This window comes from Talpa occidentalis, unplaced genomic scaffold (genome assembly GCF_014898055.3).
Source record: "Talpa occidentalis isolate TD23 unplaced genomic scaffold, MPIMG_talOcc4v2.1 talOcc4.14, whole genome shotgun sequence".
In the NCBI taxonomy this organism is placed as follows: Eukaryota; Metazoa; Chordata; class Mammalia; order Eulipotyphla; family Talpidae; genus Talpa; species Talpa occidentalis.
In genome coordinates this window covers 40,010,650-40,036,720 of record NW_023601433.1, presented here as the reverse complement: position 1 = coordinate 40,036,720, position 26,071 = coordinate 40,010,650, and the positions used below count along the sequence as shown (strand labels likewise).

Sequence of the window (26,071 nt, the reverse complement as noted above, 5' to 3'; positions counted from 1 at the left end):
TATGAGTAGCTGTGTTCCTCTATTGGACCCTCCAAAAGGTTATCTTTGGAAATAAAAACTTTGAAATAGTTGCAGTAATGTCATTACCTTGCCACTGACTGCAAATATGGGTATAATGTAATAATCAGTTATAGTTGGTGCATCTGTCAGTTACACTGGAAATACATCCCAGCGTCCCCAGGGCCTTGGTTGGTGTGGCATCCTATCAGGAGACAAGGCATAAATGCAGGGCCCTGCACTCTTTGCCCTGCCTCTTCCAGCTCTGTGAGGTGCCCTGGGGCTTTCCGGCAGGTGATGTGTGAGTCTGGAAGTGCAGAGGATGCCTGTCTCCACACAGAGCAACCTTTAGAAGTGAGACCAGGGATGCTGAAGTATAACTGCTCCCAGCAACTCTCCAAGCCTCCTGGATGTCCATCCCCACTGGGGATGCACCAGAAGGGAGCGGGTCTGCTTTCTAAACCAACAGTATGTGCTCTGCCTCTGGACATCAGCACCTGGTCCTGGGGTGCTGATCACTGGGGGTGATCATCGGCACCTGGGGTGACTCAGAAAGGCAATAAGCACCCATCTACGAGACACACAGTTATGGATGATCCTCTTGTACTGAGTGTCCTCGGCCCCCACAGGGCTGCTTGTGCTCAACAAGCCTAGCACCCGCTGGGGAACTGCTGTTGAGGTGAGCAGCACATTCTTTTGCAAATTCTAAATTACTCCCCAAAACTTACCCAAGGAGGGTGAAATTCATTCCTGGGAATAGCCAAAGATATTTGCAGCCAAGTGAGGTTAATAAAGTGGGTGATCTATCAAGGGTGAACTGTGATGCAAACCCATGACTCTGAATCCTGATGTGGGTCCTGGGGTGAGGGAGGCTGCTCTGGAGGGTTCACATTCTGACCATGGATGTGCAAACAGTGACCGCATTTCCGGGGAATGTGTGTATTTGAGGCTGTCTTCGTGAGATAATTGTTCAGGTACCTGGAAATGTCTGACATTTCACTGGATGGAGAGGGTTGTGGCTTGGTACCCTAAACTGTTTAGGGGAACTTTACCTTGATTTGTGTTCAAGTTTGTTTGTGTCCATTTTGGGACTTTGAGTCTGTCTGGAACATAAAGTCCTTTGCTGCTCACATGGCTCCTTTTCAACAGGGCTTTGTCTCTTGTCATCAGATTGTCTCTCCTTCCCAGATCCAGCCAGACCTGCTGGGGTGGGGGCGGGGAGCTCCTTCCTGAACTCCCCAGCCCCTAAGAAGCCAGGCTGTTTTCATTTTCAGAAGGCAAACCGGTGCCCAGCCTAAAGCATCCTAGGGACTGAACTCTGCTGGATGCCAGTAATAACAATATCAGTAATAATAACCATCCCAGGAGTTGGGAACTGCTCAGAGAGGGAGCAATGGCTGAGGTCCCCAGCCAGGAGGGGCGACTTCCTATCCCACGTGACCTTTCAGCAACCCAGAAGTTCAGATGCTGGATAACAGCCTCATCTTCACTGGACCTCAGGCTGCTCCCCATCTGCAGGGACCGGGAAGAGTAGATCAGTCTCCTTGGCTCGAGTAACCATCTCAGCTAAGCTGATCCTTGCGGGCATTGCTTTTCCTTGAGCCGCTGGCCAGTCCTGTATGTGCAATTGGGAGAAAGAAGGGGCTGGGGTAGGGTGGGGGTGGGGGTGCAGTAGTGTGGGGGTGGGTGGGATGCAGAACCCTGTGGGATCCACTTACAAAGTAAACCAGCCATCTGGGTTTGCTCCCAAGGAGCACAGTCAACTCAAGATCAATCATGTGACTAAGAAAAAAGCACAGCCTCTGAAACCCACAAACTCAGCTTGTCCAATAGACACCCACAGATCTTTGGGTGGGCCTTAGCTGATACCTCTTGTGGCAATCTATTCATTTAATAGGCCTTTTGGAAAGGCCTGGCACATGTCAGGCCTTGCACTGGTGCCTGGTGTATAAGGGGGAGAAGGGGCAAGCCCTATTTCTAGTGTGCTAACAGCCAAAGTGTACGCTTCTGTCATGCTTACATGGTGTCCTGAGCTGTTCTCAACACAGAATGCCTCCTTGATGTTCTCGACAGCCTAGAGAGGTAGAGATTATAACTCTCATTCTCAGGTGAAAAAACTTGTTCAAAGTCACAGGGCTGGAGTGATAAATAAGAGGGCTGGAGCTCAAATCTGAGCAGGCTGGGTTTAGGGCAAGCACTTCATCCTCTCCACGGCATCCCTCAAAGGGCTTGGGCAGTGTAACTTCCTGAGATCCCTCTCCACAGGAATTGTCTTCATTGTGGTCATGGGAAGGGAGTCTAGTAAATTCTGATTTGTGGACACTGAGTACTATGTGCCACTTACCTTCTGGGCAATGAGGGGCCTCAGAGATGAAGCAGACAAGGCACCCCCCACAACAAAGGCCTTGCACTGGAGAGAGCAGATGTAGATGCAAATTCTACAAAGGGGTGATTGAGGCCCGTGGGGGCCTGGGTGGAGCGTGGGCAGCTCTGAGCTGGAGCACTCGGTGGTTGCACAGTGGGAGGGAGTATAAGCAGAGAAGATGGGGCGGGGACGGACAGCCAGCTAGTGGGTGGGGAGAAGAATGAGGAACCAGGGAAAATGGTGGAGAAAAGGTGGAGGGTAGGAAGTTGGGCAGTCAGGGGTGAGGTTGGTGCTGAGGGGCTCCCACCCACCACTCCATTATCGAGTTCCTTTCTGAGTCTGGCCTGACTCAACCCACTTGGGTCGCTGATGTTGTCGACTCAGGCCAAAGGATAACTGGAGATTTTTGTTGCCACTCTCTTGAGTCTTCTTAAGTAAGTTCCCTCCACAGCTGCTGTGGCAGCTCTGGGATTCCACTAGTCCTTCTTCTCTCCATTTCTTACTGTAGCCCACGCAGTTCCTGCTCTCCCCTTCCTACCACTCAGGCAGCACTGCTTCCACGTTCCTGCCCCAGGGACCCCCTCGCCTTGGTCACCCTGCAGCCATGTTGGCACCACGTTCCCAGCCTCCTCTTGGAAGCCTGGGCTGCAGAGGTCCTGCCCATAGCTCCACCACGACCTAGGCTGATGCTGGGACAGCTAGGCTGGCCTCTGCCACAGAAGAGGTCAAGAACAAGCTTCCATGACCTTCGGAGGGAAGGCCTCCATTGGGACAACTTGTCCTTTTCTGAAATAAGTTTCCTGTTAAGTAGATTTATCATATGCTTTCTACTCTTTGTTCCTTTAAGAAATCATTAAGTGGGTGCTGATATGCTGGCCCAGAGTTGGTCCCTTCTGAAAGATAATGCATGGGGACCTGAACCACTGTTCTTTGACCTCGTTCTCTCAGCTTTTCCCAATCCCACTGTAGGCTTTTCTGCAGAAGCCTACGGTCCCCCTCCCCTCTGGCTCTCTGATGGAGTTGAGGACCTGGTTCCCTGGCCGCTGGCAATCTTTCCTGGCGATGACCAGGTTTGTGAGAAGGTTGAGATGGTTGGTGTCTCTGTTAGCGCTTGCTGTATAACAAACCTCCCCCAAATGTAACAGCTTAAAATGACAGCCATTTATTAGATTCATGTTCTGTGGCGTGCAGTTTAGCCTGGATTCAGGTATGCAATTCTTTGGCCTGGGCTGGGCTTAGTTGTTCTCAGCTGGGATGGCAGGATGGCTGGGGCCTCTCCTGACGTGGCCCTGTCCTCCAGCTGCTAGTGGGGCTTGTTCACCCGGTGGCAGGATGGCAAGCTAAGGCAAGTGGGGGGGCCCTTGTAGCCTTGGCTCAGAATGGGCACAGCAACCATTCCAACCAGTTATATTGGCCAGTGAAAGAAACAAGTCCAGCCTGCATGCAAAGGGTGGGGAAACAGACACTACTGTCTGACGGGAAGAGTTGCAATGGACAGGTGTACAGAAAGTGGAGAATTAGGGCCATTTCTGCAACTGACTACAGTTGGTTAATGTGCCCTTAATTCTTAGTCTGGTTGGTTAACTGAGGATAAAGACATGGATTGCTGTGGGTATTAGAGCGGTGATGCAGTTAAATGATCTCTAGTGAGTGCTCAATGTATTTTGGATTCATAATCATTAAATGGTTATAACTGTTGGAAGGTGGGGAAGTTACATACTTTTTAAAAATTAAATTAAATTAATTAATTAAATTTTAAAAAGATTTATTTACTTATTTATACAAGAACTGGGGTATAGGCCAGATTCACAGGAGGGTGAGAGGATTCACCAGAGACAGAGAGGGGAACAGAACAGGCAGACTGATGAAATACACTGCTGAGGGGAGCAGCGGGCACGATAGGAGAGGTATGCACGCCATGTGGGACCCTCACCAGCCGGCTGGGATCGAACTGGCGCTGCAGAGGTACGGACAGCTTCACAGCTCTGTGCTCAACCGCCTGTGCCACCAATTACATACTTTTTATAAACAATCAAGAACAATTCTCTCTTTTCTCCTCTGTGGTTTATTAGTGTTCCCTTGTCCACCTAGAAAGGTCCTCAGAGAGTCCCTCCTCACTGGCCTCCTTCTCTTGCTCTGCCATCACCCCATGGTCTGCCATTGTCCTCCTCTCTGCCTCTGGATCCTTCTGTCACCCCCCAGGACTGGATGGTTGGGAGGCAGGAGTGTCTGGTTTCATGCCTGGGAGAGACAAATCAGGGTGGCCTAGGGCAGATGAAGCTCTTTTGTTCCAGATTGCTGCCTCCTGTTGTGTAGGTCGGAGATCATATTGTGCACGGCCTGGCAGCCCTATCCCTTGATAATTTTTAGTACTTCTGGTAGCATTGCTCCCATGTGGTGTCACTAACATAATCCCTGACTTGACTGGGTTTTTCTGCTTGGTTTAGGCAGGGCTCTGTTAGGGGAATGAGACTAGGCACCTGGTGCCCAAGAACAAAGCAGAAGGCCCTCCAAGGTTCTATTCAGATGCTGACCGATTGTTGTAAGAACCAACAGCCCAACTCCCACTCCCTTTCCTTCCCCGCCATTGACATGTTGCCCACTGACACTCTATTCTGGTTTTTTATTGCTCCCCTACAGACAGTCCCAACATTTAGTGGTATGAAAAACCCTTTTGTGATGCTCGTCAATTCTGTGTGTCAGGAACTTGGGCAGGAGGACAGGTTGGGGAACACTGTCTCTGCTCTATGATGTCTGCAGCCTCAGCTGGGAAGATGCAAAGACCAGGGTGACCTGATGGTTGGGGACTGGAATCATCTGGAGCTATCTTCACTCACATGCCTGGTGGCTGATGCTGCCTTCAGCAGGGACTTCAGCTGGGTTGTTGGCTGGAGCGCTTACCCTCTCCAGGTGGCTTCTTTAGTGGATGAGTCTGGGTTTCCATACAGCACAATGGCTTAAGAGGGAACAGGTGAACATTCAGGAAGTGAAAGCCAGCAGTTTGGTAAGCTCTGACCCAGGAAACCAGCACAGTGTTACTTCTATTGTTTTCTGTTGCTCAGTCACAGTGAAGGGGACATGGCCCTGGCCTCTTGATGGAAGAGTGTCAAAGAATTTGGGGCATGTTTTAAAACTACTGCACCTCCAATCAGAAGAAGATGGTCCAATTTACAATTTCTCTGCTTGATTTTCTAACACAGTTCTCTGTTAGTGAGTATTGCTGATCACTTACCGAGGTCATTTTACCTTCTTCCTGTCCCTCCCCCCAAAACTCAGATCTAAGGTTGGGAGTCCACCCCTCCTCCATGCAGGGACAGCATTGTAGGAGAAGAGGGTACCACTTCTAGCTTAAGTGGTGGAGCCAGCTGCTTAAGTTGATAGGCAAGTTTCATTTCCTTTGCTAAATCCTGGCCTCAGGGGTGGCTGGTGACCTAAGCAGTCTGCTGGGGTAAATGGCAGAACGCTTGCTTGGTGTGCTAGGACAGAAATGACTGTCTCCTCTGGACAAGGGGCATATGGATGTGAAACCTGGAACTGCTGCAGTCATTTTGTCACCACGAGAGAAAATGATAGTGTGGAAGACAGAGCTGAGAGGTGGGCGATACTGGGTCCTTGTGGGATCACAGAGCCGTGAAATCAAGCCATTCCTGATTCCTATTAATAATCAAAACAGCAAATAGTGATTCAGCACTTAGGATGCCCCAGGAACTTAAAATGCATAATCTCTATTAAGATTTATACAAATGTGGGTTTTATTATAACTCCTGTCTTACAGTTAAATGAGTCTAAAAAGTTTTGATAAGGACACAGACCTCCAGAAACAGAGTAATTTGCCCAAGTTCATAGAGTCAATAAGTGGTAAAGTCAGTAAGTGGTGAGCCCATACTCTAACCATTGCCCCAAACTGCCTTTCTGGTTTTTTACAGTTATGTGAGCCAATAAATCTCTGTTATTTAAACCTATTTGAGTTGGTCACTTCCAAAATAAACACCACAGTGGACAAGCCCTCCCTGCAAGTGTGGTATGTGCCCTGTGACAGGAACACCAATGTCAGCCCCACCTGAAGAAAGCCGTTCTGAGTCTGATCCCATGAGCCTTTGCAGGGAGTTGTCCCTTGCACGGGAGCACTCACATGGCCGCCCTACAGGGCACGGCTCCACAAAGGAGCAGGTGTATCTGCCAAGCCCGTGGGGAGACCCAGCTAGACAGGGAGCATCTGCCCACGTGCCCCACACAGGCCTTCTCCTGCTTCTCCTCCTTCCTCCTGGTCCCCTGGGAGGCTGAGGCGCCAGTTCAGCCGAGACACCTCCTCTTCTGCTGATGTTGTGTGGCCGTCTAAATGAATCCATAGGGATGTCTCAGGGTTTCTTAGGACTAGAGTCCTTTCCTGGCTTCCAAATAAGAACCCTCAGCATCTTCCCTCTCATCCTATCTCCAGCAGGTAAGCCCAGGCCTCCGTGGTGGCTGAGAGCCCCTCTTTACCTGCTTAACTGGGAAGGAACTCCTAGTATTGAGGGCTGTCTTCAATAGGTGTTCCGGGCATTTTTGTGGGAGCCTCGGCAGGGCCAGAGGGCATCCTTTACTTTCTGTTAGGGGTCTGCGTGCCATCTGCATGCCATCCCCACATTTGCTTGACTGCCACATGGTCTTCTCTGTGGCCAGTAAGATGGTGGACAGCCTTGGTGGACAGCTTTGCAGAGTGAGATCACGGCAGGGGCCTGAAACTCTTTTTTTAACTGAAAAGAGAATTTGTTTCTGAAAAAAAGAAAATATCACCTATAATCCTGCCATGGCAGAACAGTTTGCATTGTGCTTACTACGTTCTACACTTGTTCACATACATAAATATTTTTAAATAGTCCCCTGCACAGTATGCATACTATTTTTGTAATTCAACTTAAAGCACTTGCCCGACTTTCCGTGTAGTCATCATAATTATAATTTTTACTGGCTGCATAATACAGTGGCATATGGATGAATACTGAGCCTCTGGCTTCATCAGGTTGACACACTGAACTTAGCAGTTAAAATAAATACTTTAAAAAGGTGGTGTGAAGGGTAACACCATTGGCCACCAGCCACTATGAGAGCAGAATTCATTGAGATCTTCTATTTCATTTACATATTCATAATGAACAACTCCTTATGTGTCAGCTTTCTGCTCCAGCATTGTCTCCTGAGTAAGATTTTCTGATCTCCCTAGTCTGGGTTAGGGCCCTCCTTTTGCCCCGTGCACCCCTTCATAAGCGCATGCTGTGTCCATGAATTTTATGTACATGCATTTAATCCCCGCATCCACCTTCTGGTTTGGGATACATCATTCTCTTAATTCACTGGAGGGGAAACTGAGGTTTAGAGAAGCTCTGTCACTTATCAAGGTCTCAGGACTGATAGATAATGCAGCCAGAATTTGACCCCTGGTGTTCTGACACCAGCATCCTCCATGTTATCCAATCACCGTGGCCCAAGTGGGAATTTGGCCTGGTCCTCCTACTTGTGACGCACGTCTGGCCCATCAGGCCTTTGCTGCCCAGAGCCCGAGGGCAGTGCTGTGCTCCATGCCAGTGTGTGTGGCTATAATGTGGAACACCTGGGGACAGCTCCCCCAGCCCTCCCAGTGGTTACCCCCCACCTGATTTGAGCATGCCATGGTATCTGGCACACTGGGCTCGCAAACAGGCGCCGGATATCCAGGGTGACTTGCCCCCAAGGCGCGAATTGATAAGGGGGGAGTACTCGACTTCAGTAAGCTCGATGCTGAGCATGTGGTAGGCGCTTCAGCAGTGTGATCTTACGGGGTGATTAAGTGAGAGTGAGCCATGAACCCAGAGGTCTTAGCTTTATCCCATGGATGAAAGACACCCAAGGGGTCAACAAAGGGCTCAGGGATTCAGCTTTCCGCAGAAAAGCTGCTGGAGCTGCAGCCCTGGAAGAGGTGCCTTTGGGCTTCATTTTTGCAGGTTCTCACAGTGCTGATCTCAGAGAGACTCCTGGCAGCTGTGACCTTGGGCAGAGCCTCTTTGTTTTTCATCTGTGTCTACCCATCCATGGAAATTTCATCTTGTCAGGCTGCAAATTTGAAGGCGGAAGAGGTCTTGAAGCCGTGTGTCTCCTCCAACAAATGTTACCTGCTGCTCTTGTCCGACTTTCCGCCTCACTGACCACCTTAATGCTGGTCCTGCCAGAAGCTGAGAAGGCCAACACACTGTTCTCGAAGCCCTTGCACTGGCCTGGGCTCCCCTGCCTGGCTTGCTACACAACTACCTTCCCTGCCCCATACCCCCGGCTATTTCTGGCTTGCAAGCCTAGAATCTGAGGCTTGCAACAGGGGAACCAAGATATTCCATGTGGTTAAATTTCTGCTCAGATTCAACATCCTGGGGAGATCCCCAGATTTAACATCCTGGGGTGTTGGAGAAAGAGCCCAGGTGCCCTGTTCTGTAAGCTTCCCAACTCAACTCTTCACAGTCCATCCAGGCCTGGGACCATGTTTGGGAGCTCATCACAGATCTGGGGGGATTGGAGAGACTTTTGGGGAGCAAGAGGGGGCAGAGGAAGATGTTAACAAGCACAGGGAGGCTGATGCAATGCCTGGTGCCATTAAAATTAATTAGCGACTTCAGTCACCCTGGCCTCCATGGGATCATGAACCTGATGTCACAGTGGAGCCACTGAGAATGACAGAAGAGGGAATTGGTCTTATTTTCTCTGTCCTCAGAAGGAAGGGTGATAGATTTATTTGTGGCAGCAAAGGTGAGCGCCCTGTCTTTCCTTTATGGCATGGAGCCTTTTCAGTTGGAAACTCCAAGATGTACACTAACAGCCGCGACCAGTCCTGCGGCTATGGCAGCAACCAAGATAGTTACCAAGGTCTCCCCTGTAATCACCTCGTCTATCTGAGGATTTCTATCCCGCTGCCTCTCCCTGTTCCATCTTCTGGTCCCCCAGCAGTTGCTCAGTATTTGGCTAAAGTCCAGGTAGGGTTAAAGAGAATGTGTCCAGTACTTTCTGATGGAGGGGGAGGGGAGTAGTGCCCTGGTGTGGAGTAGCATTGGGCGAAGTGGTTGAGGATATCTTAAGCCTTCACTCTGGTGGGGTGGGGGGCCAGAGGACCACCTTGTCTACCTTGCATTATTTTTCTTCCTTGAAGCCCATGCCTGGGGTATGACTAAGTTGCAACAAATCACGCCTCTGTCTCTCAATGATCAAGGGGAGATAGAATGACCTCAGGGGTGCTGATAGATGGTAGGGGAGAACCCCCAGTCACTTCCCTGACTGGAAGTTCTAAGCTGGTGTGCCAAGGGGCTGGTACAACCTCATGAGCATCTCTGGGTACTATTTTGGGATATTGAAAATAGTTCTCAGACCCTCTTGACCAGTGACCTGGGGTGTATGGGTCAAAGGCACCCACAGATTCATTTTGAAGAGTTAAAGAATATCTAGTCAGGATGACAAAAACTCTAGAACTGTCCGTGTTTGGCACTGTTCTCTCTTGGGTCTTTTTCCTCTGCAAGTTCCTTGCTGGGTGGGATGTGGGTCACAGACCAGCACTGGGGTCACAGGACACTTTGTGGGGGAGGACAGCCATCCTCACAGATCTCCACAGCCTCAGACCCTGGCCTGACCATCCTTTGAGGCACAGCGATTTCCTTGATCATGTTTTTATGTGCAGCCTGGCTCACAGTGGCCCGAGGGTGCCTTCGTCTTCCACCTAGCACAGTCTTACTGTTCTCTGTTCCAGAATTCTCCAGACAGTGCCCTCCTACAGCACACATGAACACATGCGCTCCAGAATCCTCTCCCCCATTTGTCCTGTTTCTTGGGAAAACAGAACCAAAGCCTAGGACCGAGTTTGACCCTGAAGATGACCTTCCATTCATCTCATTTGGGCCCTAAGCTTGACAGCAAGGCGGGTCCTGCTTTGTAGAATGTGACTTGTCTTCTAAACCTGCTACCAAGTCCAGGCCAGGGCTTGCTTGCATTTTTTTTTGTCCCTGCCACCCCCTTCCATGTACTCCACTCCCCCCTCCTCCAGCTCATGTCCAGGGAGGGCTGTGCTGAACCAACCCTCCCTGGAGAAGAGACAGAGGGACGCTGACAAGCAGCACAACTACTGCACAGCTGTAGGTGACATCTGGGATCAAACTTGACTTACAGCCTGGATCCCAGGGGAGTACATTCTGTCAGGAGGAGATGCTTCAGAAGACAGCTCTGCCCTTCTCCCCCTGAGTTCAAGGAGGCTTTGAGACCCCCTCTCCAACCCAGCGCCTTCCCCGGCTCCCCTGTGAATAATGTGAAAGGCTGAAGCCCACGGAAAACTCATGAAGGACGTTTCCAGCCCTCAGACTCTATCCTGTGGGAGCAGAGCCACCCCCGCTCCTGCCTGGAGACGTGCCAGCCCCCTTCTGGGTCCCTTCCCTTGTGGCTTCCAGGAGCAGGGTGGGGGTGGGAAGCAGGCTGGAGGAGCTCCCCCGAAGAGAGATCTAGGGGAGTGCTTTAGGACTTCCAGGACCTCAGCACAGCTGCCTGGGCAGAGCCTTGGTGGCCAGACGGGGCTGCAGTGGCCAAACCCACAGGGCGCTTGCTGTTCGTCTCCATGCGCATTCCTTTTCACGTCTTTCCCATTCTGTTCTTCCTCAGGATCACAAGATACACTGAGGTGGGGGTGGGGCTGACCACACAGCTCACTGCCATCACTTTTCCTCTGTGCCAACTGATGTTGGCTGGGAGTTGGCACCTTCAGAAACATGGTGTCCAGGACCCCAGCCCCCTGCCTCCCTTGCAGAGGAGGATCTCCCCAACTCAACACTGAGTCATGTGGGGGACACTGACACAGGATCATGGTCCGGTTTCCTACAAGGTTGTGTGGTTTTCTGGTTCTGTGTCTGTGAGGCCAACCTCTCCACTCCTCAGGGGAAGATTCTCAAACCTGACTGTACATTAGAATCTGCCGGGGGCCTCCCTGGTGGCCCTGGGGCTTAAGTCCCAGCTGTTCCATAGCCAGGGCCTGAGATCAATCCCTGGCCAGGGAGGTGACCTGCATGGCGCAGCAGACCTCTCTTGTCTCGCCCGCAGCTCCCCTCGGCTGTGCATTTCAGTCAGTCTGCCTGTTCTGTTCCCCACTCTATCTCTGGTAAGTCCTCTCTGCACTTCTGGCCTACACCCCAGGTCTTCTACATAAAATAAATAAAATATTAAAAAAAAAGAATCTGCTGGGAGGATGTATTGGTTTTTAAACTGGCAATTCCTGGACTCAACCCTGCACTGTGTAGGATGGTATGTAGGTAGGCCCCGGAACCTGCATTTTTATGAACCTCAGTTTGAGAATTCAGATGCACAAATTGGTTTGGAAAACTACTGAACAACCCCTCCCCACCAGCCTTCTCATCTTACCAAGAACCTAGATATCCACGTGTCTGCTGTGTTCTCGGCCTTGCCCCTTCCCTGCAGCTTCTCTCCAACAGATAAACATGTTCACATTTCTCACAACTGCCAGTACTTGTTGAGAGAGTAGTTTTTAGCACAATCCTGAATCCATACCTCATGCTCTCCTCAAAGCTCTGACTTCCGGCTCCTGCCCCATCATTCTCTCCCACTTCTGGCTGAGGCCGCTCAGGGCCTATCAATCAAACCCGGACCCACCTGGGTCCTTCCTCTCCTGGTCTCTGCAGCAGGTGACCCTGACCCCACTTTCTCTTCCTTGCAACTCTCTCCTCCCACTTCTGGGGCCCTACCCTTGACCCTTTGTCCCCTAAGTGGCCCTCTCCCTAAGTTAAAGAAATGAGGTGGAAGGTGGGCAGCACCAGACCGGAGGGGTCCTGAGGGGTTTGGCACTGAGTCTGGCTTTTCTTCCAGACAAACAGGCCACTGCTGAGAAGGACTTTAGCAGGGAATTTTGTAATCACACAGTATGTCCCCCAGGATCTTTTCTTGACCTCCCCCCTTGGAATTTCATAACCCCCCACCTGGGGACGACCTCACTCACTGGGGGACTCCTGTTGCCCCTAGTCAGCCCCTCCCAAGTCCTTGTCTCTTGCTCTTTCCTCCTCAGTTCAGGAAAGGCCCAGTCTGGGTTTCCCACCCGGCTTCCAGCTTCTCCCATACTACATAGTGTGAAAACCCAGAAACCCAGACTGTTTCTTTTCTTTTCTTTTTTTTTTTTTTTTAAGATTTTATTTATTGATTTATACAAGAACCGGGGTACAGACCAGATGCGAGGGAGGGTGAGAGGATTCACCAGAGCCAGAGCAGGAAACAGAACAGGCAGACTGATGAAATACACTGTTGAGGGGAGCAGTGGGCACCAGAGGAGAGGTCTGCCGCGCCATGTGGGACCCTCGAACCGGTGCTGCAGAGGCTGCGGACAGTTTCACAGCATGGCGCTCACCACCTGCGCCACCAGGGGAGGCCCCCAGACTGTTACTTAACCCCCTTCTCCAGCAGACAGCCTGTCACTCCATGGGGGGTGAGGGGGCACTGCCTCTTCCCACCCCTGCCCCCACCCCCACTGCCAGGCCTCACTTCCCACAACCTGGTCACCTCTTTTCCCTGTAGTCTCCCTTGGCTCTTCTGCCCCTTTGTTCCCCTGGGGTCATACTGTGTGTTCTGAAATTCAAACCTATCACAAAATTCCCCGTTGAAGCCCTTCCCAGCGGCTGTCCTTTTGTCCAGAAGAAAAGCCAGACTCAGCACAAAGGCCCTCAGGGCCCCTCCAATCTGATGCTTGCCCACCTCCCACCTCATTCTTCTAATTTATGATGATTTTAATCAAAATCTGAGCCGGTCTCATTCTTTTTATCACTCCCCTGCTACATCTTGGAGCCCCCCTCATTCTCCCAGCTTCTGGATGGACAGGCTGGGTTGTTTGTGGAATGCACTTCCTGCCACCTGTCCTTGATGTTTTCCCCTCAGCTTTCCAGATCCCTCCCGAAGATCTCCTAAATCTGCTGTGAATTCTTGGCTGATACAACCTAACAGGTTTTATCACTGTTCCTTGTGTGACTCAGTGTCCCCACCAGAGTGTGAGCTGAGGGTGAGGTGGGCCCAGTATCTACCCTATTTGGACTCTTTTCCTAAGACCCACCTTGGCACAAAATTGACTGTCAATGGGATAAATGAGAACTGATGCATTGTTGTTGGGAAGGGCTCATTATTTAATGGGTAAGACACATTTAAAATAATTAACACCTCTTCATATGAAAGCATGCTAAAGTCATTTTAAAAATGTATTAAAATGTTTTTATAAAACATTTAAAAATCCATTCACCTTACCTTCTCTGGTATTTGTTACCTTTTATGGCAGAAGGGACCTATGACCACTGTTTCCTAATTAGTGAAATTATCCAAATTAACAATAATTAATTATTGATTGATTAATGTGATCAGTTCATCCAAATCAGTGCAATTGCAGGTAATATGTGTATGTGTTATACAACTCAGTATGTGTACAATGTGCTTCTATTTTTATCCATGTCCTAGCATTTTCATGAGTACACGTGGATAAAAGAGACTGGTAAACAAAAGTCCCTCCCATACCTCTTTTAAATAAAATGTGGGCCAGCCCATCTTTTCCTAACAGATAAGCTAACGTCTTTGCTGCCAGCGCTCATTTCGCAAAGCCCTGCACGTCCACAGAGCAGGAATTCACTAGGCTTCCTCTGTCCACAGTCAGGTAAATCTATGAAGATGCCCTTTTGCCTCTAATTAGCAACTCTGGTGGAGTTTCCATTTTTTTGATAGGAGATTCACTAGATGAGCTTCTAACACTAAGCTTCTCTGAGTTCAGGGACAGAGTTTATCTTCAAAAATTTCATATACATATTAGCATGAGACATAGGCGGTTGCTGTTATTTCGCTATTCTTGACTTATATAAATGGCAATTTCATATGGGCCAGTCTAATTAAAACATTCCCTCTTCCTTATCAGGAAGCCTGAGGTGAGGCTTCAGCACCTCAATGACAGAAGGTCACAGCAGCATGGTCAGATCCTAAGGAGCCAGGACACAGCAGGCTGCAGGGCAGCATGCCACCCTCTTCAGGGCCTCCCTTAAAAGGGCATGGAGAGGTTCAAAGATATTTTAAAAATCATTAAGGATAGAGTTTCTTTCCTAATTTTTTCCAGCTTGTTATTATTGTGAAAAACATATAACCTGCTCTTTTCCATCTCAATGTGCATTTATAAGTGTGCAGTCCATGTTACCAACATTCAGGTTGGGCAGCCATCCCCACTGCCCATCTCCAGAACTTTCTTGCAAAACAGAAAACTGTCCCTCTGAAGTAATAATGTCCCATTTCCTCCTCCCCCGAGCCTGGCAGTTGTCATTATACTTTCTGTCTCTGTGATTTTGACGAATCTAAGCACCTCATATAAGTGGAACCACAGTATTTTATCATAACTGGTTTAATTCACTTAGCATAATGTCCTCAAGGTTCACCCATATTGTAGCATGTGTCAGACTTCATTCTTTTTCAAGGTCAACTAATACTCCATTGGATGTGCATACCACAGTTTGCTCATCCATTCATTCTTCTTGCGTGGATTGTCTCTATGTTTTATGTGAATAAATGTGCATAATTTATTCACAATGTGAATAATGCTGCTTGAACAGGGCTGCACAGATATCTCTTTTAGAATCTATTTTCAATTCTTCCAAAATCTCAGAAGTGAAACTACTAGATTATATGGTAATTCTACTTTTAAGGTTTTGAGGAACTACCTTACTGTTTTCCATATTTTTTGATGTAAGGATGCAACATCCTAGACTGAGGAGATTCAGACTTCTCAGCAACAAAGATCTGGATTTCAACCTGGATTCTGCTCTGAAGACAAGTCATTTAGCCTCACTGAGCTTTGGTTCTTCATCCATAAAGTGGGGATAATAATAACCACCTCTAACGGGTGTAAAAATTAGAGGTGATGTAGGTAGAAAGAAGGCAGCGTGGTGCTGTAGGTGTGCAATAAGTGTCATCTGTGTTATTTTTACTTAACATTTCCCCACAGGGCCGTGTTCATCTTCCACCATCCTTCTGTTTCTGTAGTGTTCTCTTTTTTAATAGTGTCATCTTGTGTTCATCTCATATCCCACATGCACGATCTGTTAGCAGAGGCAAAGGAGACTGGCACACACTTCCTGGCAGTCCCTAACTCCCCTGTTTCCTTCTGTGTCCACTTCCAAACCTTGAGTTCTTGTCCATCATTTCTCAGCCATGACCTTCTCCTCCCGGGTCATCTTCCCATCACAGTCACTTTCAATCTGCTCAACAACCTGCTGATGAATTAATTTTCTGAAATCACTGCTTCCCTTATAGCACGCTCCTGCTCTAAACTTTGTGTCAGAGTTCTGTTTCCTACAGACAAGGGGCAAGTCTCTTATCTGGGCATGAAAGACCCTCTACAGATGTCCCAAGCAGCCCTCTGCCTCGTCCCTGCCCATGCTTGTGTCCCCACAACACTCTTGTCTTCCTCCTCCCTGTGGGAAGAGGATGGGATTCAAGAGTCAGCCCCATCACCTTCACCTCTGCAAACTTGGCAAGCCCTAAGCCTGCTTCTTCCTCACTACTCTGGGGGCTCCTGAGGGCAGGAACTGGGTCAGGTTGTTGAACGAGTCATGAAAGAGACTTAGGTGTTGCCACCCAGACTCATCCCCAGCAAACTTTCTGTATTTTCACTGGATTGTCCATTTGGACCATCGCAGTGATAGTGCTGAGACTTAACCCCTAGGCCACCAGGGAGGCCCTATAATTGTCCATTTGATAAGAGTGGGAGAGCACCTTTGCCTTCCAAACCTAGGGCCACCCAAGCTTAGCACCTGGAACACAGATGGGCTGGGTAATGAGTGGGTTGACCTTGAATCCATGATTCTCATACTTTAAGAGCATTGTCAGTATTTGAGAAAGAGAGAAACTTGCCCAGAGTTGCAGATTCTTTGGCCTCCCCAAAGACTTTCAGTGGCTCTCAGGTGGGACCCAGGCATCTGCATTTTTAACAAACAACACAGGTGATGGTGCAGATGCTCTGAGGTTGTATTCACACTGGCTGCACTTTTTTGGGCCCCCAAGGCCACCTATGTGTATCCCTACTGTATACAAGGCACTGTGCACAGGTGTGGGCTAAGAAAGGTCACCTAGAGAGAGACAGTGGGAGCCAGTGGGCAGGAAGGGCCATGAAAAGAGAGCCAGGAGGGAGGAAAAATGATGCCCAGGCTGCTTTCTCAAGGAGTGGGAACTATAAGAAGCAGGAAAGTGAGAAAGGTCACTGGTCTATCGGCTGATTCTCCAAATGGCCTGTGTTCTTATCTGGATCTTCTTTTACCAGTCATCTCCTCCTGTGTGCCAAGGTGGGGCTGTTGGCATCAGATACGATGGGTTAATGCCTGCCTGTGATCATGACCTTGTACAAAACATTTCTCTCTCTCTCTCTTTTTCTCATGTAACTGAATGATGGGAAGGTACATTATTTCACAGAAACATTGAGGAGTACAGACTTCTCTGCTTCACGCACTGTGAACTGTTTGTGCCTATCCTGTGGCTTTGGTAGGGCAGAGAAATGACTGCTCATTTATCAACTGAGTCCCTGCAACTTCCACAGGATGCGCTCATCTGGTAATACATGCTGGCAGGCAGTCAGAGGGGAAATGTAAGAGGATTGAACTTGATGTTGTAAGTTCTGCTTTTGACTGCCTCTGATTTTAATTTTTTTTGAAACAATAAAATATATTTTAAACCTGATCCCAACATTAGTGACCCCAAATCATTTCTGATAGAATTTCTGGTCTTCTGACCTCAGGAAAATCACTAAGGCCCTTAGAGTCTCCATATTTACATTGAGGAGTTAGACCAGATTGCTGATGTCTTTTTCAGATCTAAAATTTGAGAGTTTAGGTGGCTTAAGCATCAGGTTGATGATGAAAGGCTTTGCTTGGATCTCCTGATAAAAGTATCAGGAATCACATCACATTCATACCTTGAGAACTAAGCACCAAGAGAATCAATATTTCTCTCTCAGACAAGATTTCTGCAAAGATATTGAAGTTCTTGGGTCTCACCATGTGTGTGTCTTAACATGTAGGTTTTATTATTATTTAATCATGATGAGGCCACTACACAGAAGAGGATGATTATTAAAGATTGTTTGTAACCTAAGAGACGAGGGCACGGCAGGCCTTGGGAGTCTCATGAAGAACCACCAGGCCAGTCCAGGCGCACAGCTATGAGGGGAAGGAACGCAGCGGTAGCTTTACTGTGATTTCCGTGGGAAGTCAAGGGCAAGACATGGGAACAGGCTTAGATCTGGCTAGTTTGAACAATTTCAGGGACTAAAGGCTGAGCTAGTTTATCAATACAGGGGGAATGTGGCTCAGAGTGAGGGAGCCCAATAAACGAGGTGGTAGGGGTGTGGGCTCTGGTTGGCTGGCTTGCATATGGAAGTCCTATACTGTCCACAGGAGTCAGCTAGCCCTGGAAAGGGCAGTCTGTCTAGGATTAGCAAGTCCTCAGATGGCAAAAGTTCAGAAACACCTAGTTAGATACTGTGGTGGGCAGAATAACACTCCCTCCAAGATGTCCACACTCTGCTCCCCAGAAACTGTGGGTGTGTTACCTTGCAGAGTAAAAGGTACTCTTACAGATATGACCAAGTCAAGGAACTTGAGAAGGGGGATTTCTGTGGATTATCTGGCAGAGCGAAGCCAAGCTTCCTTACGAGGAGGCAAGAGGTGGAGTCATTGAGAGATGCAGCATGGAAGCCAGAGTCAGAGCAAAGGGAAGATGCTGTTTTTTTTTTTTTTTTTTTTTTTTTTTTAAGATTTATTTATTTGTTTATACAAGCACTGGGGGCAGTCAGAAGCGTGGGAGGGTGAGAGAATTCACCAGAACCAGAGCAGGGAGCAGAACAGGCAGACTGACGAAGTACACTGCTGAGGGGAGCAGAGGGTGCGGCAGGAGAGGTCTGCGCGCCCTATGTGACCCTCGCCGGCGGCCGGGGATCGAACCAGCGCTGCAGAGACTGCAGGCAGCTTCGCAGCCCAGCGCTCAACCTCTGTGCCACCAGGGGAGGCCCTGCTCTACTAGTTTTGATGATGGAGGAAGGGACCCCAAGCCTAGGAATGCAGGTAGTCTCTAGAAAGGCAAAGAAACCTATGCCCCCTAGTCTCCAGGAAGGACCCAAGCTTGAGACTATTTCAGTTTTCTGACCTCCACAATTGTGACTGTATTTGTGCTGCGTTGAAGTTCTAAATGTGTGGTAACATGTTACAATAGGAAGCTAATAGCGTTAGGGAGACGGTCAGCTGCCTTGCAAGGTGGTTGTGAGATCAGAGCCCATGTGGGAAGAGCCTGGCTCAAGGAAGACCTCAGTAAACCTAACGATAGCACCCACACAGCTCTGGGGAGTCTTCTATGAGGTAAGGAACATGGACAGATCTACCACATTGCTCGATGCCTATGGCTACAAAATAAATCACAGGCTCCTTGTCCTGCCCCTTGCAAGTGTTGGGGGAACCTTGTCAAGGAAGGGTTTTAGGAGGTTTGCCCTGACTGTGCTCTCAATTCTGCAGGCTCTGGCAGTGGTGGGGAGGTGGGGAGGGAGGATGGGGCGTCTGCTCCTCCAGACCCTTAGCAATCTCTATGTGTGGTAGGCGGTCATTTCCTGCATTTGTCTCTGTGGGTGCTTCAGTGTCACCCCAGTGACATGGGCTCCTGCTTCCAAACACTTTGGCCTTTAGACTCCGCCACACAAGGTTGGTGCCCTTTGCACCTGCTGCTGTTGTCCTGGCAGGAGACTCCCTGGTGCTCCTCAATGGCAGGCCATCTCCTTGTGTGATGTCTGAGTTTCCTCAAAGGCCCCAGCACTGTCCTGAGTCCTTGGTAGTCCCGTGTCATGCCTCTTCAGGGGGTCCAGTGGCCCTCTCTAGCATGGGGGCAAGAGGCGGTGGGTTGAGCAGGAAGGTATTGGGCCCCAGCCCTTTCCTCTCTGAGCTCTCAAAGGGCAGGTAGCTATGCCCCTGGCTAGTAACGAGCATGCATGCCCCCTCTCTCCCAGCACCCTCAGACGGTTGTCCCCTCCGACCTTTCACAGGGACATTCGTCTCAGCCTTCACTGTGTTGTGTGGAGCCCGCACTGACCTCCCAGACAGGCACGTGTGCTGCGTCTTCTGGCTGAACATCGCTGCGGCCCTCATCCAGATCCTCACGGCCATCGTCATGGTGGGCTGGATCATGAGCATCTTCTGGGGCATGGACATGGTCATCCTTGCCAGTGAGTAGCTGCCAGCACCCCACCCCTTTGTGTATCTGGGGCTGGGTGGGATTCTTGGAGTAGGACTGGAGGAGGGGCAGGGCCAGGACAGTCTGGCCTTTTATGATCCTGCAGGGACACCTGCATGGCTGGGCCCGCTCCTTCCCTCAGGGCTCACCTGCGTCCTCCCTAGAGCTGCCTGGCCTGGCCGGCCCTCTCCACAGACTCAGCCCTGACTCCTGCTTGAGTCCAGACAGGTCTCGAGGCCTATGTCAGAGGTATAAGAGCGGGAGAGACATTTTGAGTATCACACTGGTCAAGGCCACTTGGTACATTTACCTACAAGAAACCCCATAACGGTGTTCTTTATAGCCTGAATAGCAGCCCCCTTCAAATTTTATTGGATAAATTAACATACGTCACTAAGTAAGTTAAAGGCATACAGCATGATGATTTGACTTACATGTCAAATTGACTTACATGTCATTGTGAAATGACCACAAGAAATTCAGTTAACATACACCTTCTCATATAGATAGAATAGAATGAAAAGAAAAAGAGGGAAAAATCTTTTCTCCTTGAGATGTGAACTCTTAAATTTGCTCTCTTAACACTTTTCCTACATATCATACAACAACGCTAGCTATAGTTATGTGAATATTACATCCCTGATGCTTATTTAGCTTATAACTGGAAGTTTGTACCTTTTGACATCTTCATCTAATTCCCCCTTTCCTCATCCTCATCCACCTCGGCTGACAGCAAGTCTGATTTCTCTTTCTATGAGCTTGGTTTATTTGTTTGTTTTGGATTCACACAGTATTTGTCTTTGTCTGACTTATTTCACCTGCATAATGCCATCAAGGTACATCCCTTTGTTACAAATGGTAGGATTTTCTTGTTGTTTTTTAATGGCTAAATAATATTCCATCGTGTGTGTGTGTGTGTGTGTGTGTGTGTGTGTGTGTGTGCGTGTGTCTAACAGCTTTCTTACCCGTTCATCCAATGACAGACACTTAGATTGTTTTTATGTCTTGGTCTTTGCTATTATAACTAATGTTACAGTGAAAATGGGGGTGCAGATATTTTTTGAGTTAGTGTTTTGAGTTAAAATTTATAGGTCAATTTTAATTTTATGAGGAACCTCCATACTGTTTTCTATAGTGGTTGTACCAGTTTACAATCCCATCAACAGTGCACATATTTTAGCTAGGCTATTTGATTTTTTTTTTTTGTGATTGAGTGGTATGAGTTCTTTATATTTTTTTGGATATTTACCCCTTATCAGATACATGCCTTGCCAATATTTTCCCCCATTTTCTAGGCTGTTTTTCACTTTGTTGATGGCTTCTTTCACAGTTAAGAACCTTTTTAATTTGATGTAATCCTACTTGCTTATTTTTTATATTGTTTGTGTCCAAGGTGCCATATCCAATGAATAATTAGCAAGGCCCATATAAAGAGACTTTATTATTTTTTTCTAAGAGTTTCATGTCTTACATTTAAGTATTTAATCCATTTTAAGTAAATTTTTGTGAGCTTGGTAAAATAGGGGTCCAGTTTCATTCTTTTATATGTGAATATCCAACTATCTTAGTTGTGTTTATTGAAGAAACTATCTGCTTATTGAGTATTTTTGGCTCCCATGTCAAATAGTAGTCTATTTCTGGGTTCTTGATTCTGTTCCATTGGTCTGTTTGTCTGTTGATATGTTAATACCATACTCTTTTGGTTACAATAGCTTGAAATCAGGAAGTGAAGTGTGATGCTTCTTGCATTGTTCTTCTTTCTTAGGATTTCTTTCATTAGTCATGGTTCCACATAAATATTAGGAGTATTTTTTTTTATTTCTGTAAAAAATGCTATTGGAATCTTGACAGGGATTGCATTGACTCTCTAGATGACCTTTGGCAGTATTGACATTTAACAATCTTAATTCTCCCCACCCATGAACACAAGAAATATTTGCATTGATTTGTGTCTTTTTCAGTTTCTTTCTCTGGTGTCTTATAGTTTTTATCTCCTTAATTGAATTTACTCCTAAGTATTTTATTGTTTTTTTATATTATTATAAATAGGATCAATTTCTTTCTTAGAAAATTTTGTGTTAGTGTATAGAAATACTACTGACTTTTGTATGTCTGTTTTGTATCCTACAACTTCACTTATTGAATTCATTTATTAGATCTAATAGTTTTTTTTGGTCGAATTTTTAGGACTTCTACATATAAAATCATGTCATCTGAAAATAGAGAAAATTTTACTTTTTCCTTCCCAGTTCTGATATCTTTTATTTCTTTTTCTTGCCTGATTGTTCTAGCTAAGACTTCCAGTATTATGTTGAATATAAGTGGTAAGACTGAGTATTGTTGTCTTGTCTCTGAACTTAGAGGAAAACCTTTCAAACTTTATGGTGTTAGCTGTGATTTTGTCATATGTGGCCTTTATTATGTTGAGATATATTCCTTCTATGCTTCATTTATTAAAGAGTTTTTGCTTCAGTGAATGTTGAATTCTGTCAAGTGCTTTTCTGTGTCTATTGAGATGATCATATTATTCTTTTCTCTCATTATATTAATGTGGCATATTACACTGATTGATTGTGGGTGTTGAACCATCTTTCCATCCACTTGATTATGTTGAATGATCTTTTTAATATGCTGCTGAATTCTGTTTGCTAGTATTTTTTTTTGAAAATCTTTGCATTGATTTTCATCAATACTACTGGCCTATAGTTTTCTTTTCTGATTTTGCTACCAGGATAATAAGGACCATGTAAAATGAGTTTGAGGCTGTTCCTTCCTCTTCAGTTTTTTTTAGAAGAGTTTAAGAAGAATCAGTGTTAATTTTTCTTTAAACATTTGGTAAAATACAGCAGTGAAACCATTTAGTCCTGGGTTTTTCTTTGTTGGGTGATTTTTGATTACTGATTCACTCCCCTTATTAGTAATTAATCTATTAAGATTTTATATTTCTTTTCATTCAGTCTTGGCATGTTGTATGTTTCTAAAAAAGTTTTCCATTCTTTTAGGTTGTTCAGTTTGTTGGTGTATAGTTGTTCATAGTAGCCTCATATGATTGTTTGAATTTCCGTGGTGTTAGTTGTAATATCTCCTTTTTAAATTTAATTTTGTTGATTTGAGTCTTTTCTATTTTTTTCCTTGGTTGGTCTAGATAAGGGTTTGTCAATTTTGTTTATTTTTTCAAAGAACCAACTTTAATTTGGTTATCTTTTTTTTTTACCATTTTCCTGCTATTTCATTTATATTTAATATTTCTTCTGCTGACTTTGGGCTCAGTTTTTTCTTCTTTTTTCTAATCCCATAAATTGTAGAGTTAGGTTGTTTATTTGGAATCTTTCTTGGTGCAGTGTTGTAAATGTAGGTGTTTGTTGCTGGAACTTTCTTTTTAGAACTGTTTTCTACATCATGAAAGGTCTGGTATTTTATGCTTTTATTTTCATTTGTCTCAAGAAATTTTCTTATTTCCCTTTAACTTCTTCTTTGACTCATTAGTTGTTAAGGAGAATTCTATTTTATTCCCATGTGTCAGTTAATTTTCTAGTTTTCCTCTTGGTGTTGATTTTTAGTTTTGTGGCATTGTGGCAAGAAAAGATACTTGGGATGATTTAAGTCATTTTGAATTTGCTAAGACTTGTTTTGTGGTCTGACATATGGTCTATCATAGAGAATATTCCATGATTGTCTTGGAAAAGAATGTGTATTTCTGCTGCTGTTGGATAAAATGTTCTTTATATGGCTGTTAGTTTTGCTTGGACTATTGTGTAGCCTGCTTCTTTTAACCAAGCTCATTGTTCACTGCATTGAGTAGACCTTCCCCAATCATTTAACACAAACTTGATTATACACAAAACTGTTTTGTGAAAGGGCTTAATGCCACAAAATCAAGTTTACCAAAGATGACTTAACATTTTCAAAATTTCCTAGCAAGATCTTAAAACAGACACCACTTTTTTTTAAGCAGCCATGTACATCTCTCTGCCCTGATCCATGTTCCTGCTCTGTCTACCTCATTAGTCCACTGTTCCTCACAATAAGGGCCATACCTCTTCAAGCATTGCACCCATCTATCCACACCTCAGCTCCTCATTTTGTTCTATACCCCATGAAACTGTTCATAGGTGGAATTGTCAGTGCCAGAGGTAAGCTGTGCCAGGTAAGAACAGCAGAGGCACAGGGATAGCCCAGAGTTTCAGGGAGCCCTGAAATGACACAGGATGATTTCTGGCCAACTCAGCCTGAGTTCAGGATCCTCTGAGGATCCAAGGGTCAATGAAGTCTTCAGGTCAGTGACCCACCAAGCCACTAGGCCAGAGAAAATCAAGGCTTAAGTGAGCTGCAGCAGAGCCAGCATGTTGATTAGACAGGCTGATTTGAAACAGTGACTGGAGCAGCAGAAGTTGGTCAGCTGGACTATCAGGTTATCCCAGAGTCTGAACAAACTAAGGATTTTCTGGGAGCCAAGGCCAGTTAGAAAATGGGGTGAGGGACACCAAACTGGCCAGTGGCTGAGGGGTGTCCTGGCTTTAGGGAGGACACTGACCCATCAGGGAGGGCATGCAGAGCAGGCAAAGACTAAGGTGGGCACATTCAGCTCCCACATGGAGGCTTCACTCAGTAAGCATGTCCAGGGGCACTTTCCAGTTGTGGGGAGGGATGCAGAACATTGCGGACAGTAAAGAAGTCCTGCAAAGTTTGGCAGTTTCCCAGAGGAAATTTGATGCTTCCCTAGGGGCCTGTTAGACAGCCTGCAGGCTCCCAGCCTTGGTGTCAGGTATAACTGGGAAGGGGTATCTGCCCTTGGAAGCTTCCTCTGCAACAGTCAGGAGGCCTGTGAAATCTGCCCCATCTCCACCCATATGTGCCCTGATGCCTTCTTACTGCTTAATTTCCTCTTTGCACCCAAGTCTGGCCAGGAGCTTGGGCATTTTAGTAAGGAAACTTCCTATTAGAGTGGAATAGTCCTATATCACAGGTGGGTCTCGATAAGTGTGTATTGATGCCTAATTTGATCTCTTGAGTGTTCTGGTATTCTCGCCTTTAGTCATACTCAATAACTAGGAACCACCTGACCTGGGTCTCAGAGGTAACTTCAAGAGACTAGAAAATGGAGACCCTGAGAACTTGTGGCCACTCCCTCCCTTTCTGTCACCCAAGCTCTTGATTTAGCCAAAACCCCTCTTCTAGGACTGGTATGGGCAGCTTAACTGGGCTACAGGATAATGAAGTGTGAGAAGCCTCCAGCCCTTTGCTACCCTCCCCCTCCCCTCAAGTCTTCACTGTGGGTCAAGGTCAGCAACTTGGATGTTGGATTGGTGGTTGTAGGGCTGCTGTCTTTGTGTCAGCCTTTACTTTTTCATTGAAGTAACCTTCATTGTAGCATCGTATAGGTTTCAGGTGTGCATCACTGTAAATCAACACCTGTATACATGGCATTGAGTTCATCACTAAAAGTCCAATTCCATCCTTCACATATAACTGGTCCTTTTTACTCAATTTACCTCCTGGTAACCACTCACTTGATCTAATAATCTAAAATTTTGTATTTATTTTATTGAGTTCATTTGTTTGCTTTGTTTCTTTAGGTACTACACAGGAGTGAAATCATAGTTTGTCTTTCTCCTTGTGTCAGACTTTTTAGAACACAATGTGGGGAAGGGACTTGAGAAATGCACGAGAAAGCCATAGACTCCTCACTGCTACCCACTCGCCCTGCCTGGTTTCCAGACTCACTCACCCACCTCAGCAAGAGGAGGTACCTCTGCACTTTTTCACGCTCCAGGATAAGTAACGAGCAGCTCTTGAGATGGTGTGGTAGGTGGATCAGTCTGAGCAATGGCAGAGTGGTGTGTCCTGCAGTGACTGCTTAGAAGGAAAGGGCCACAATTGACTTGTCTGTCCTTGTAGATAGTTTTTAGGGGTTGTTCTTTCTGGTGTCACACCAGCCCCTTCCTGTAAAAATAAGGGAAACTTTTCCATTATAACAACACAAGATAATTTTTCGCAGCATTGTCTAGGGTGTTAACAAGATGTATCATCAAGAAAAACTCTGAAGGGGAGAATCAGAGAAAAGGAAACTGAAGTAGAAGTTACAATGGGGTGCTTACAAGCATACTGTTCTATTTATATTAGTAACAACAAATAACAGACAACGAAGTCTGTCTGGGTCATGGATCATTCACTATTTGATACTTCTGCAGTAGCCTCTTTCTAGTGCCATGCCCAGGGCAGACATTACTAATTGATCACAACACTTTCTGCTCAACAGCCTTCCTTGTTCTCAACACAGGGCTCAGGGAGTCACTACCAATTGATCCCGGCTATCTGCAAAATAAAATCTTTGTTTTCACAAAACATTAGCTTTGCTATATATGGCTTATGTCCCTATAAAGGGTGAACCACGTGACTCAGACAGAGCTGGGCAGGAGCCAGGAAAGGTCTTGTCATCACCTTTGG

The 26,071-nt window shown here is 46.7% G+C and overlaps 1 protein-coding gene across 1 annotated transcript in view; it reads left to right on the top strand.

The window, feature by feature from the left end:
- The window catches only part of STUM (stum, mechanosensory transduction mediator homolog), a 63,358-nt gene that overhangs the window by 31,307 nt on the left and 5,980 nt on the right, over positions 1-26,071 (top strand). Inside the window, exon 2 of the mRNA XM_037510344.1 lies at positions 19,437-19,616. Coding sequence (XP_037366241.1) covers positions 19,437-19,616 — 180 coding nt within the window. The remainder of the gene's footprint in view (positions 1-19,436; positions 19,617-26,071) is intronic.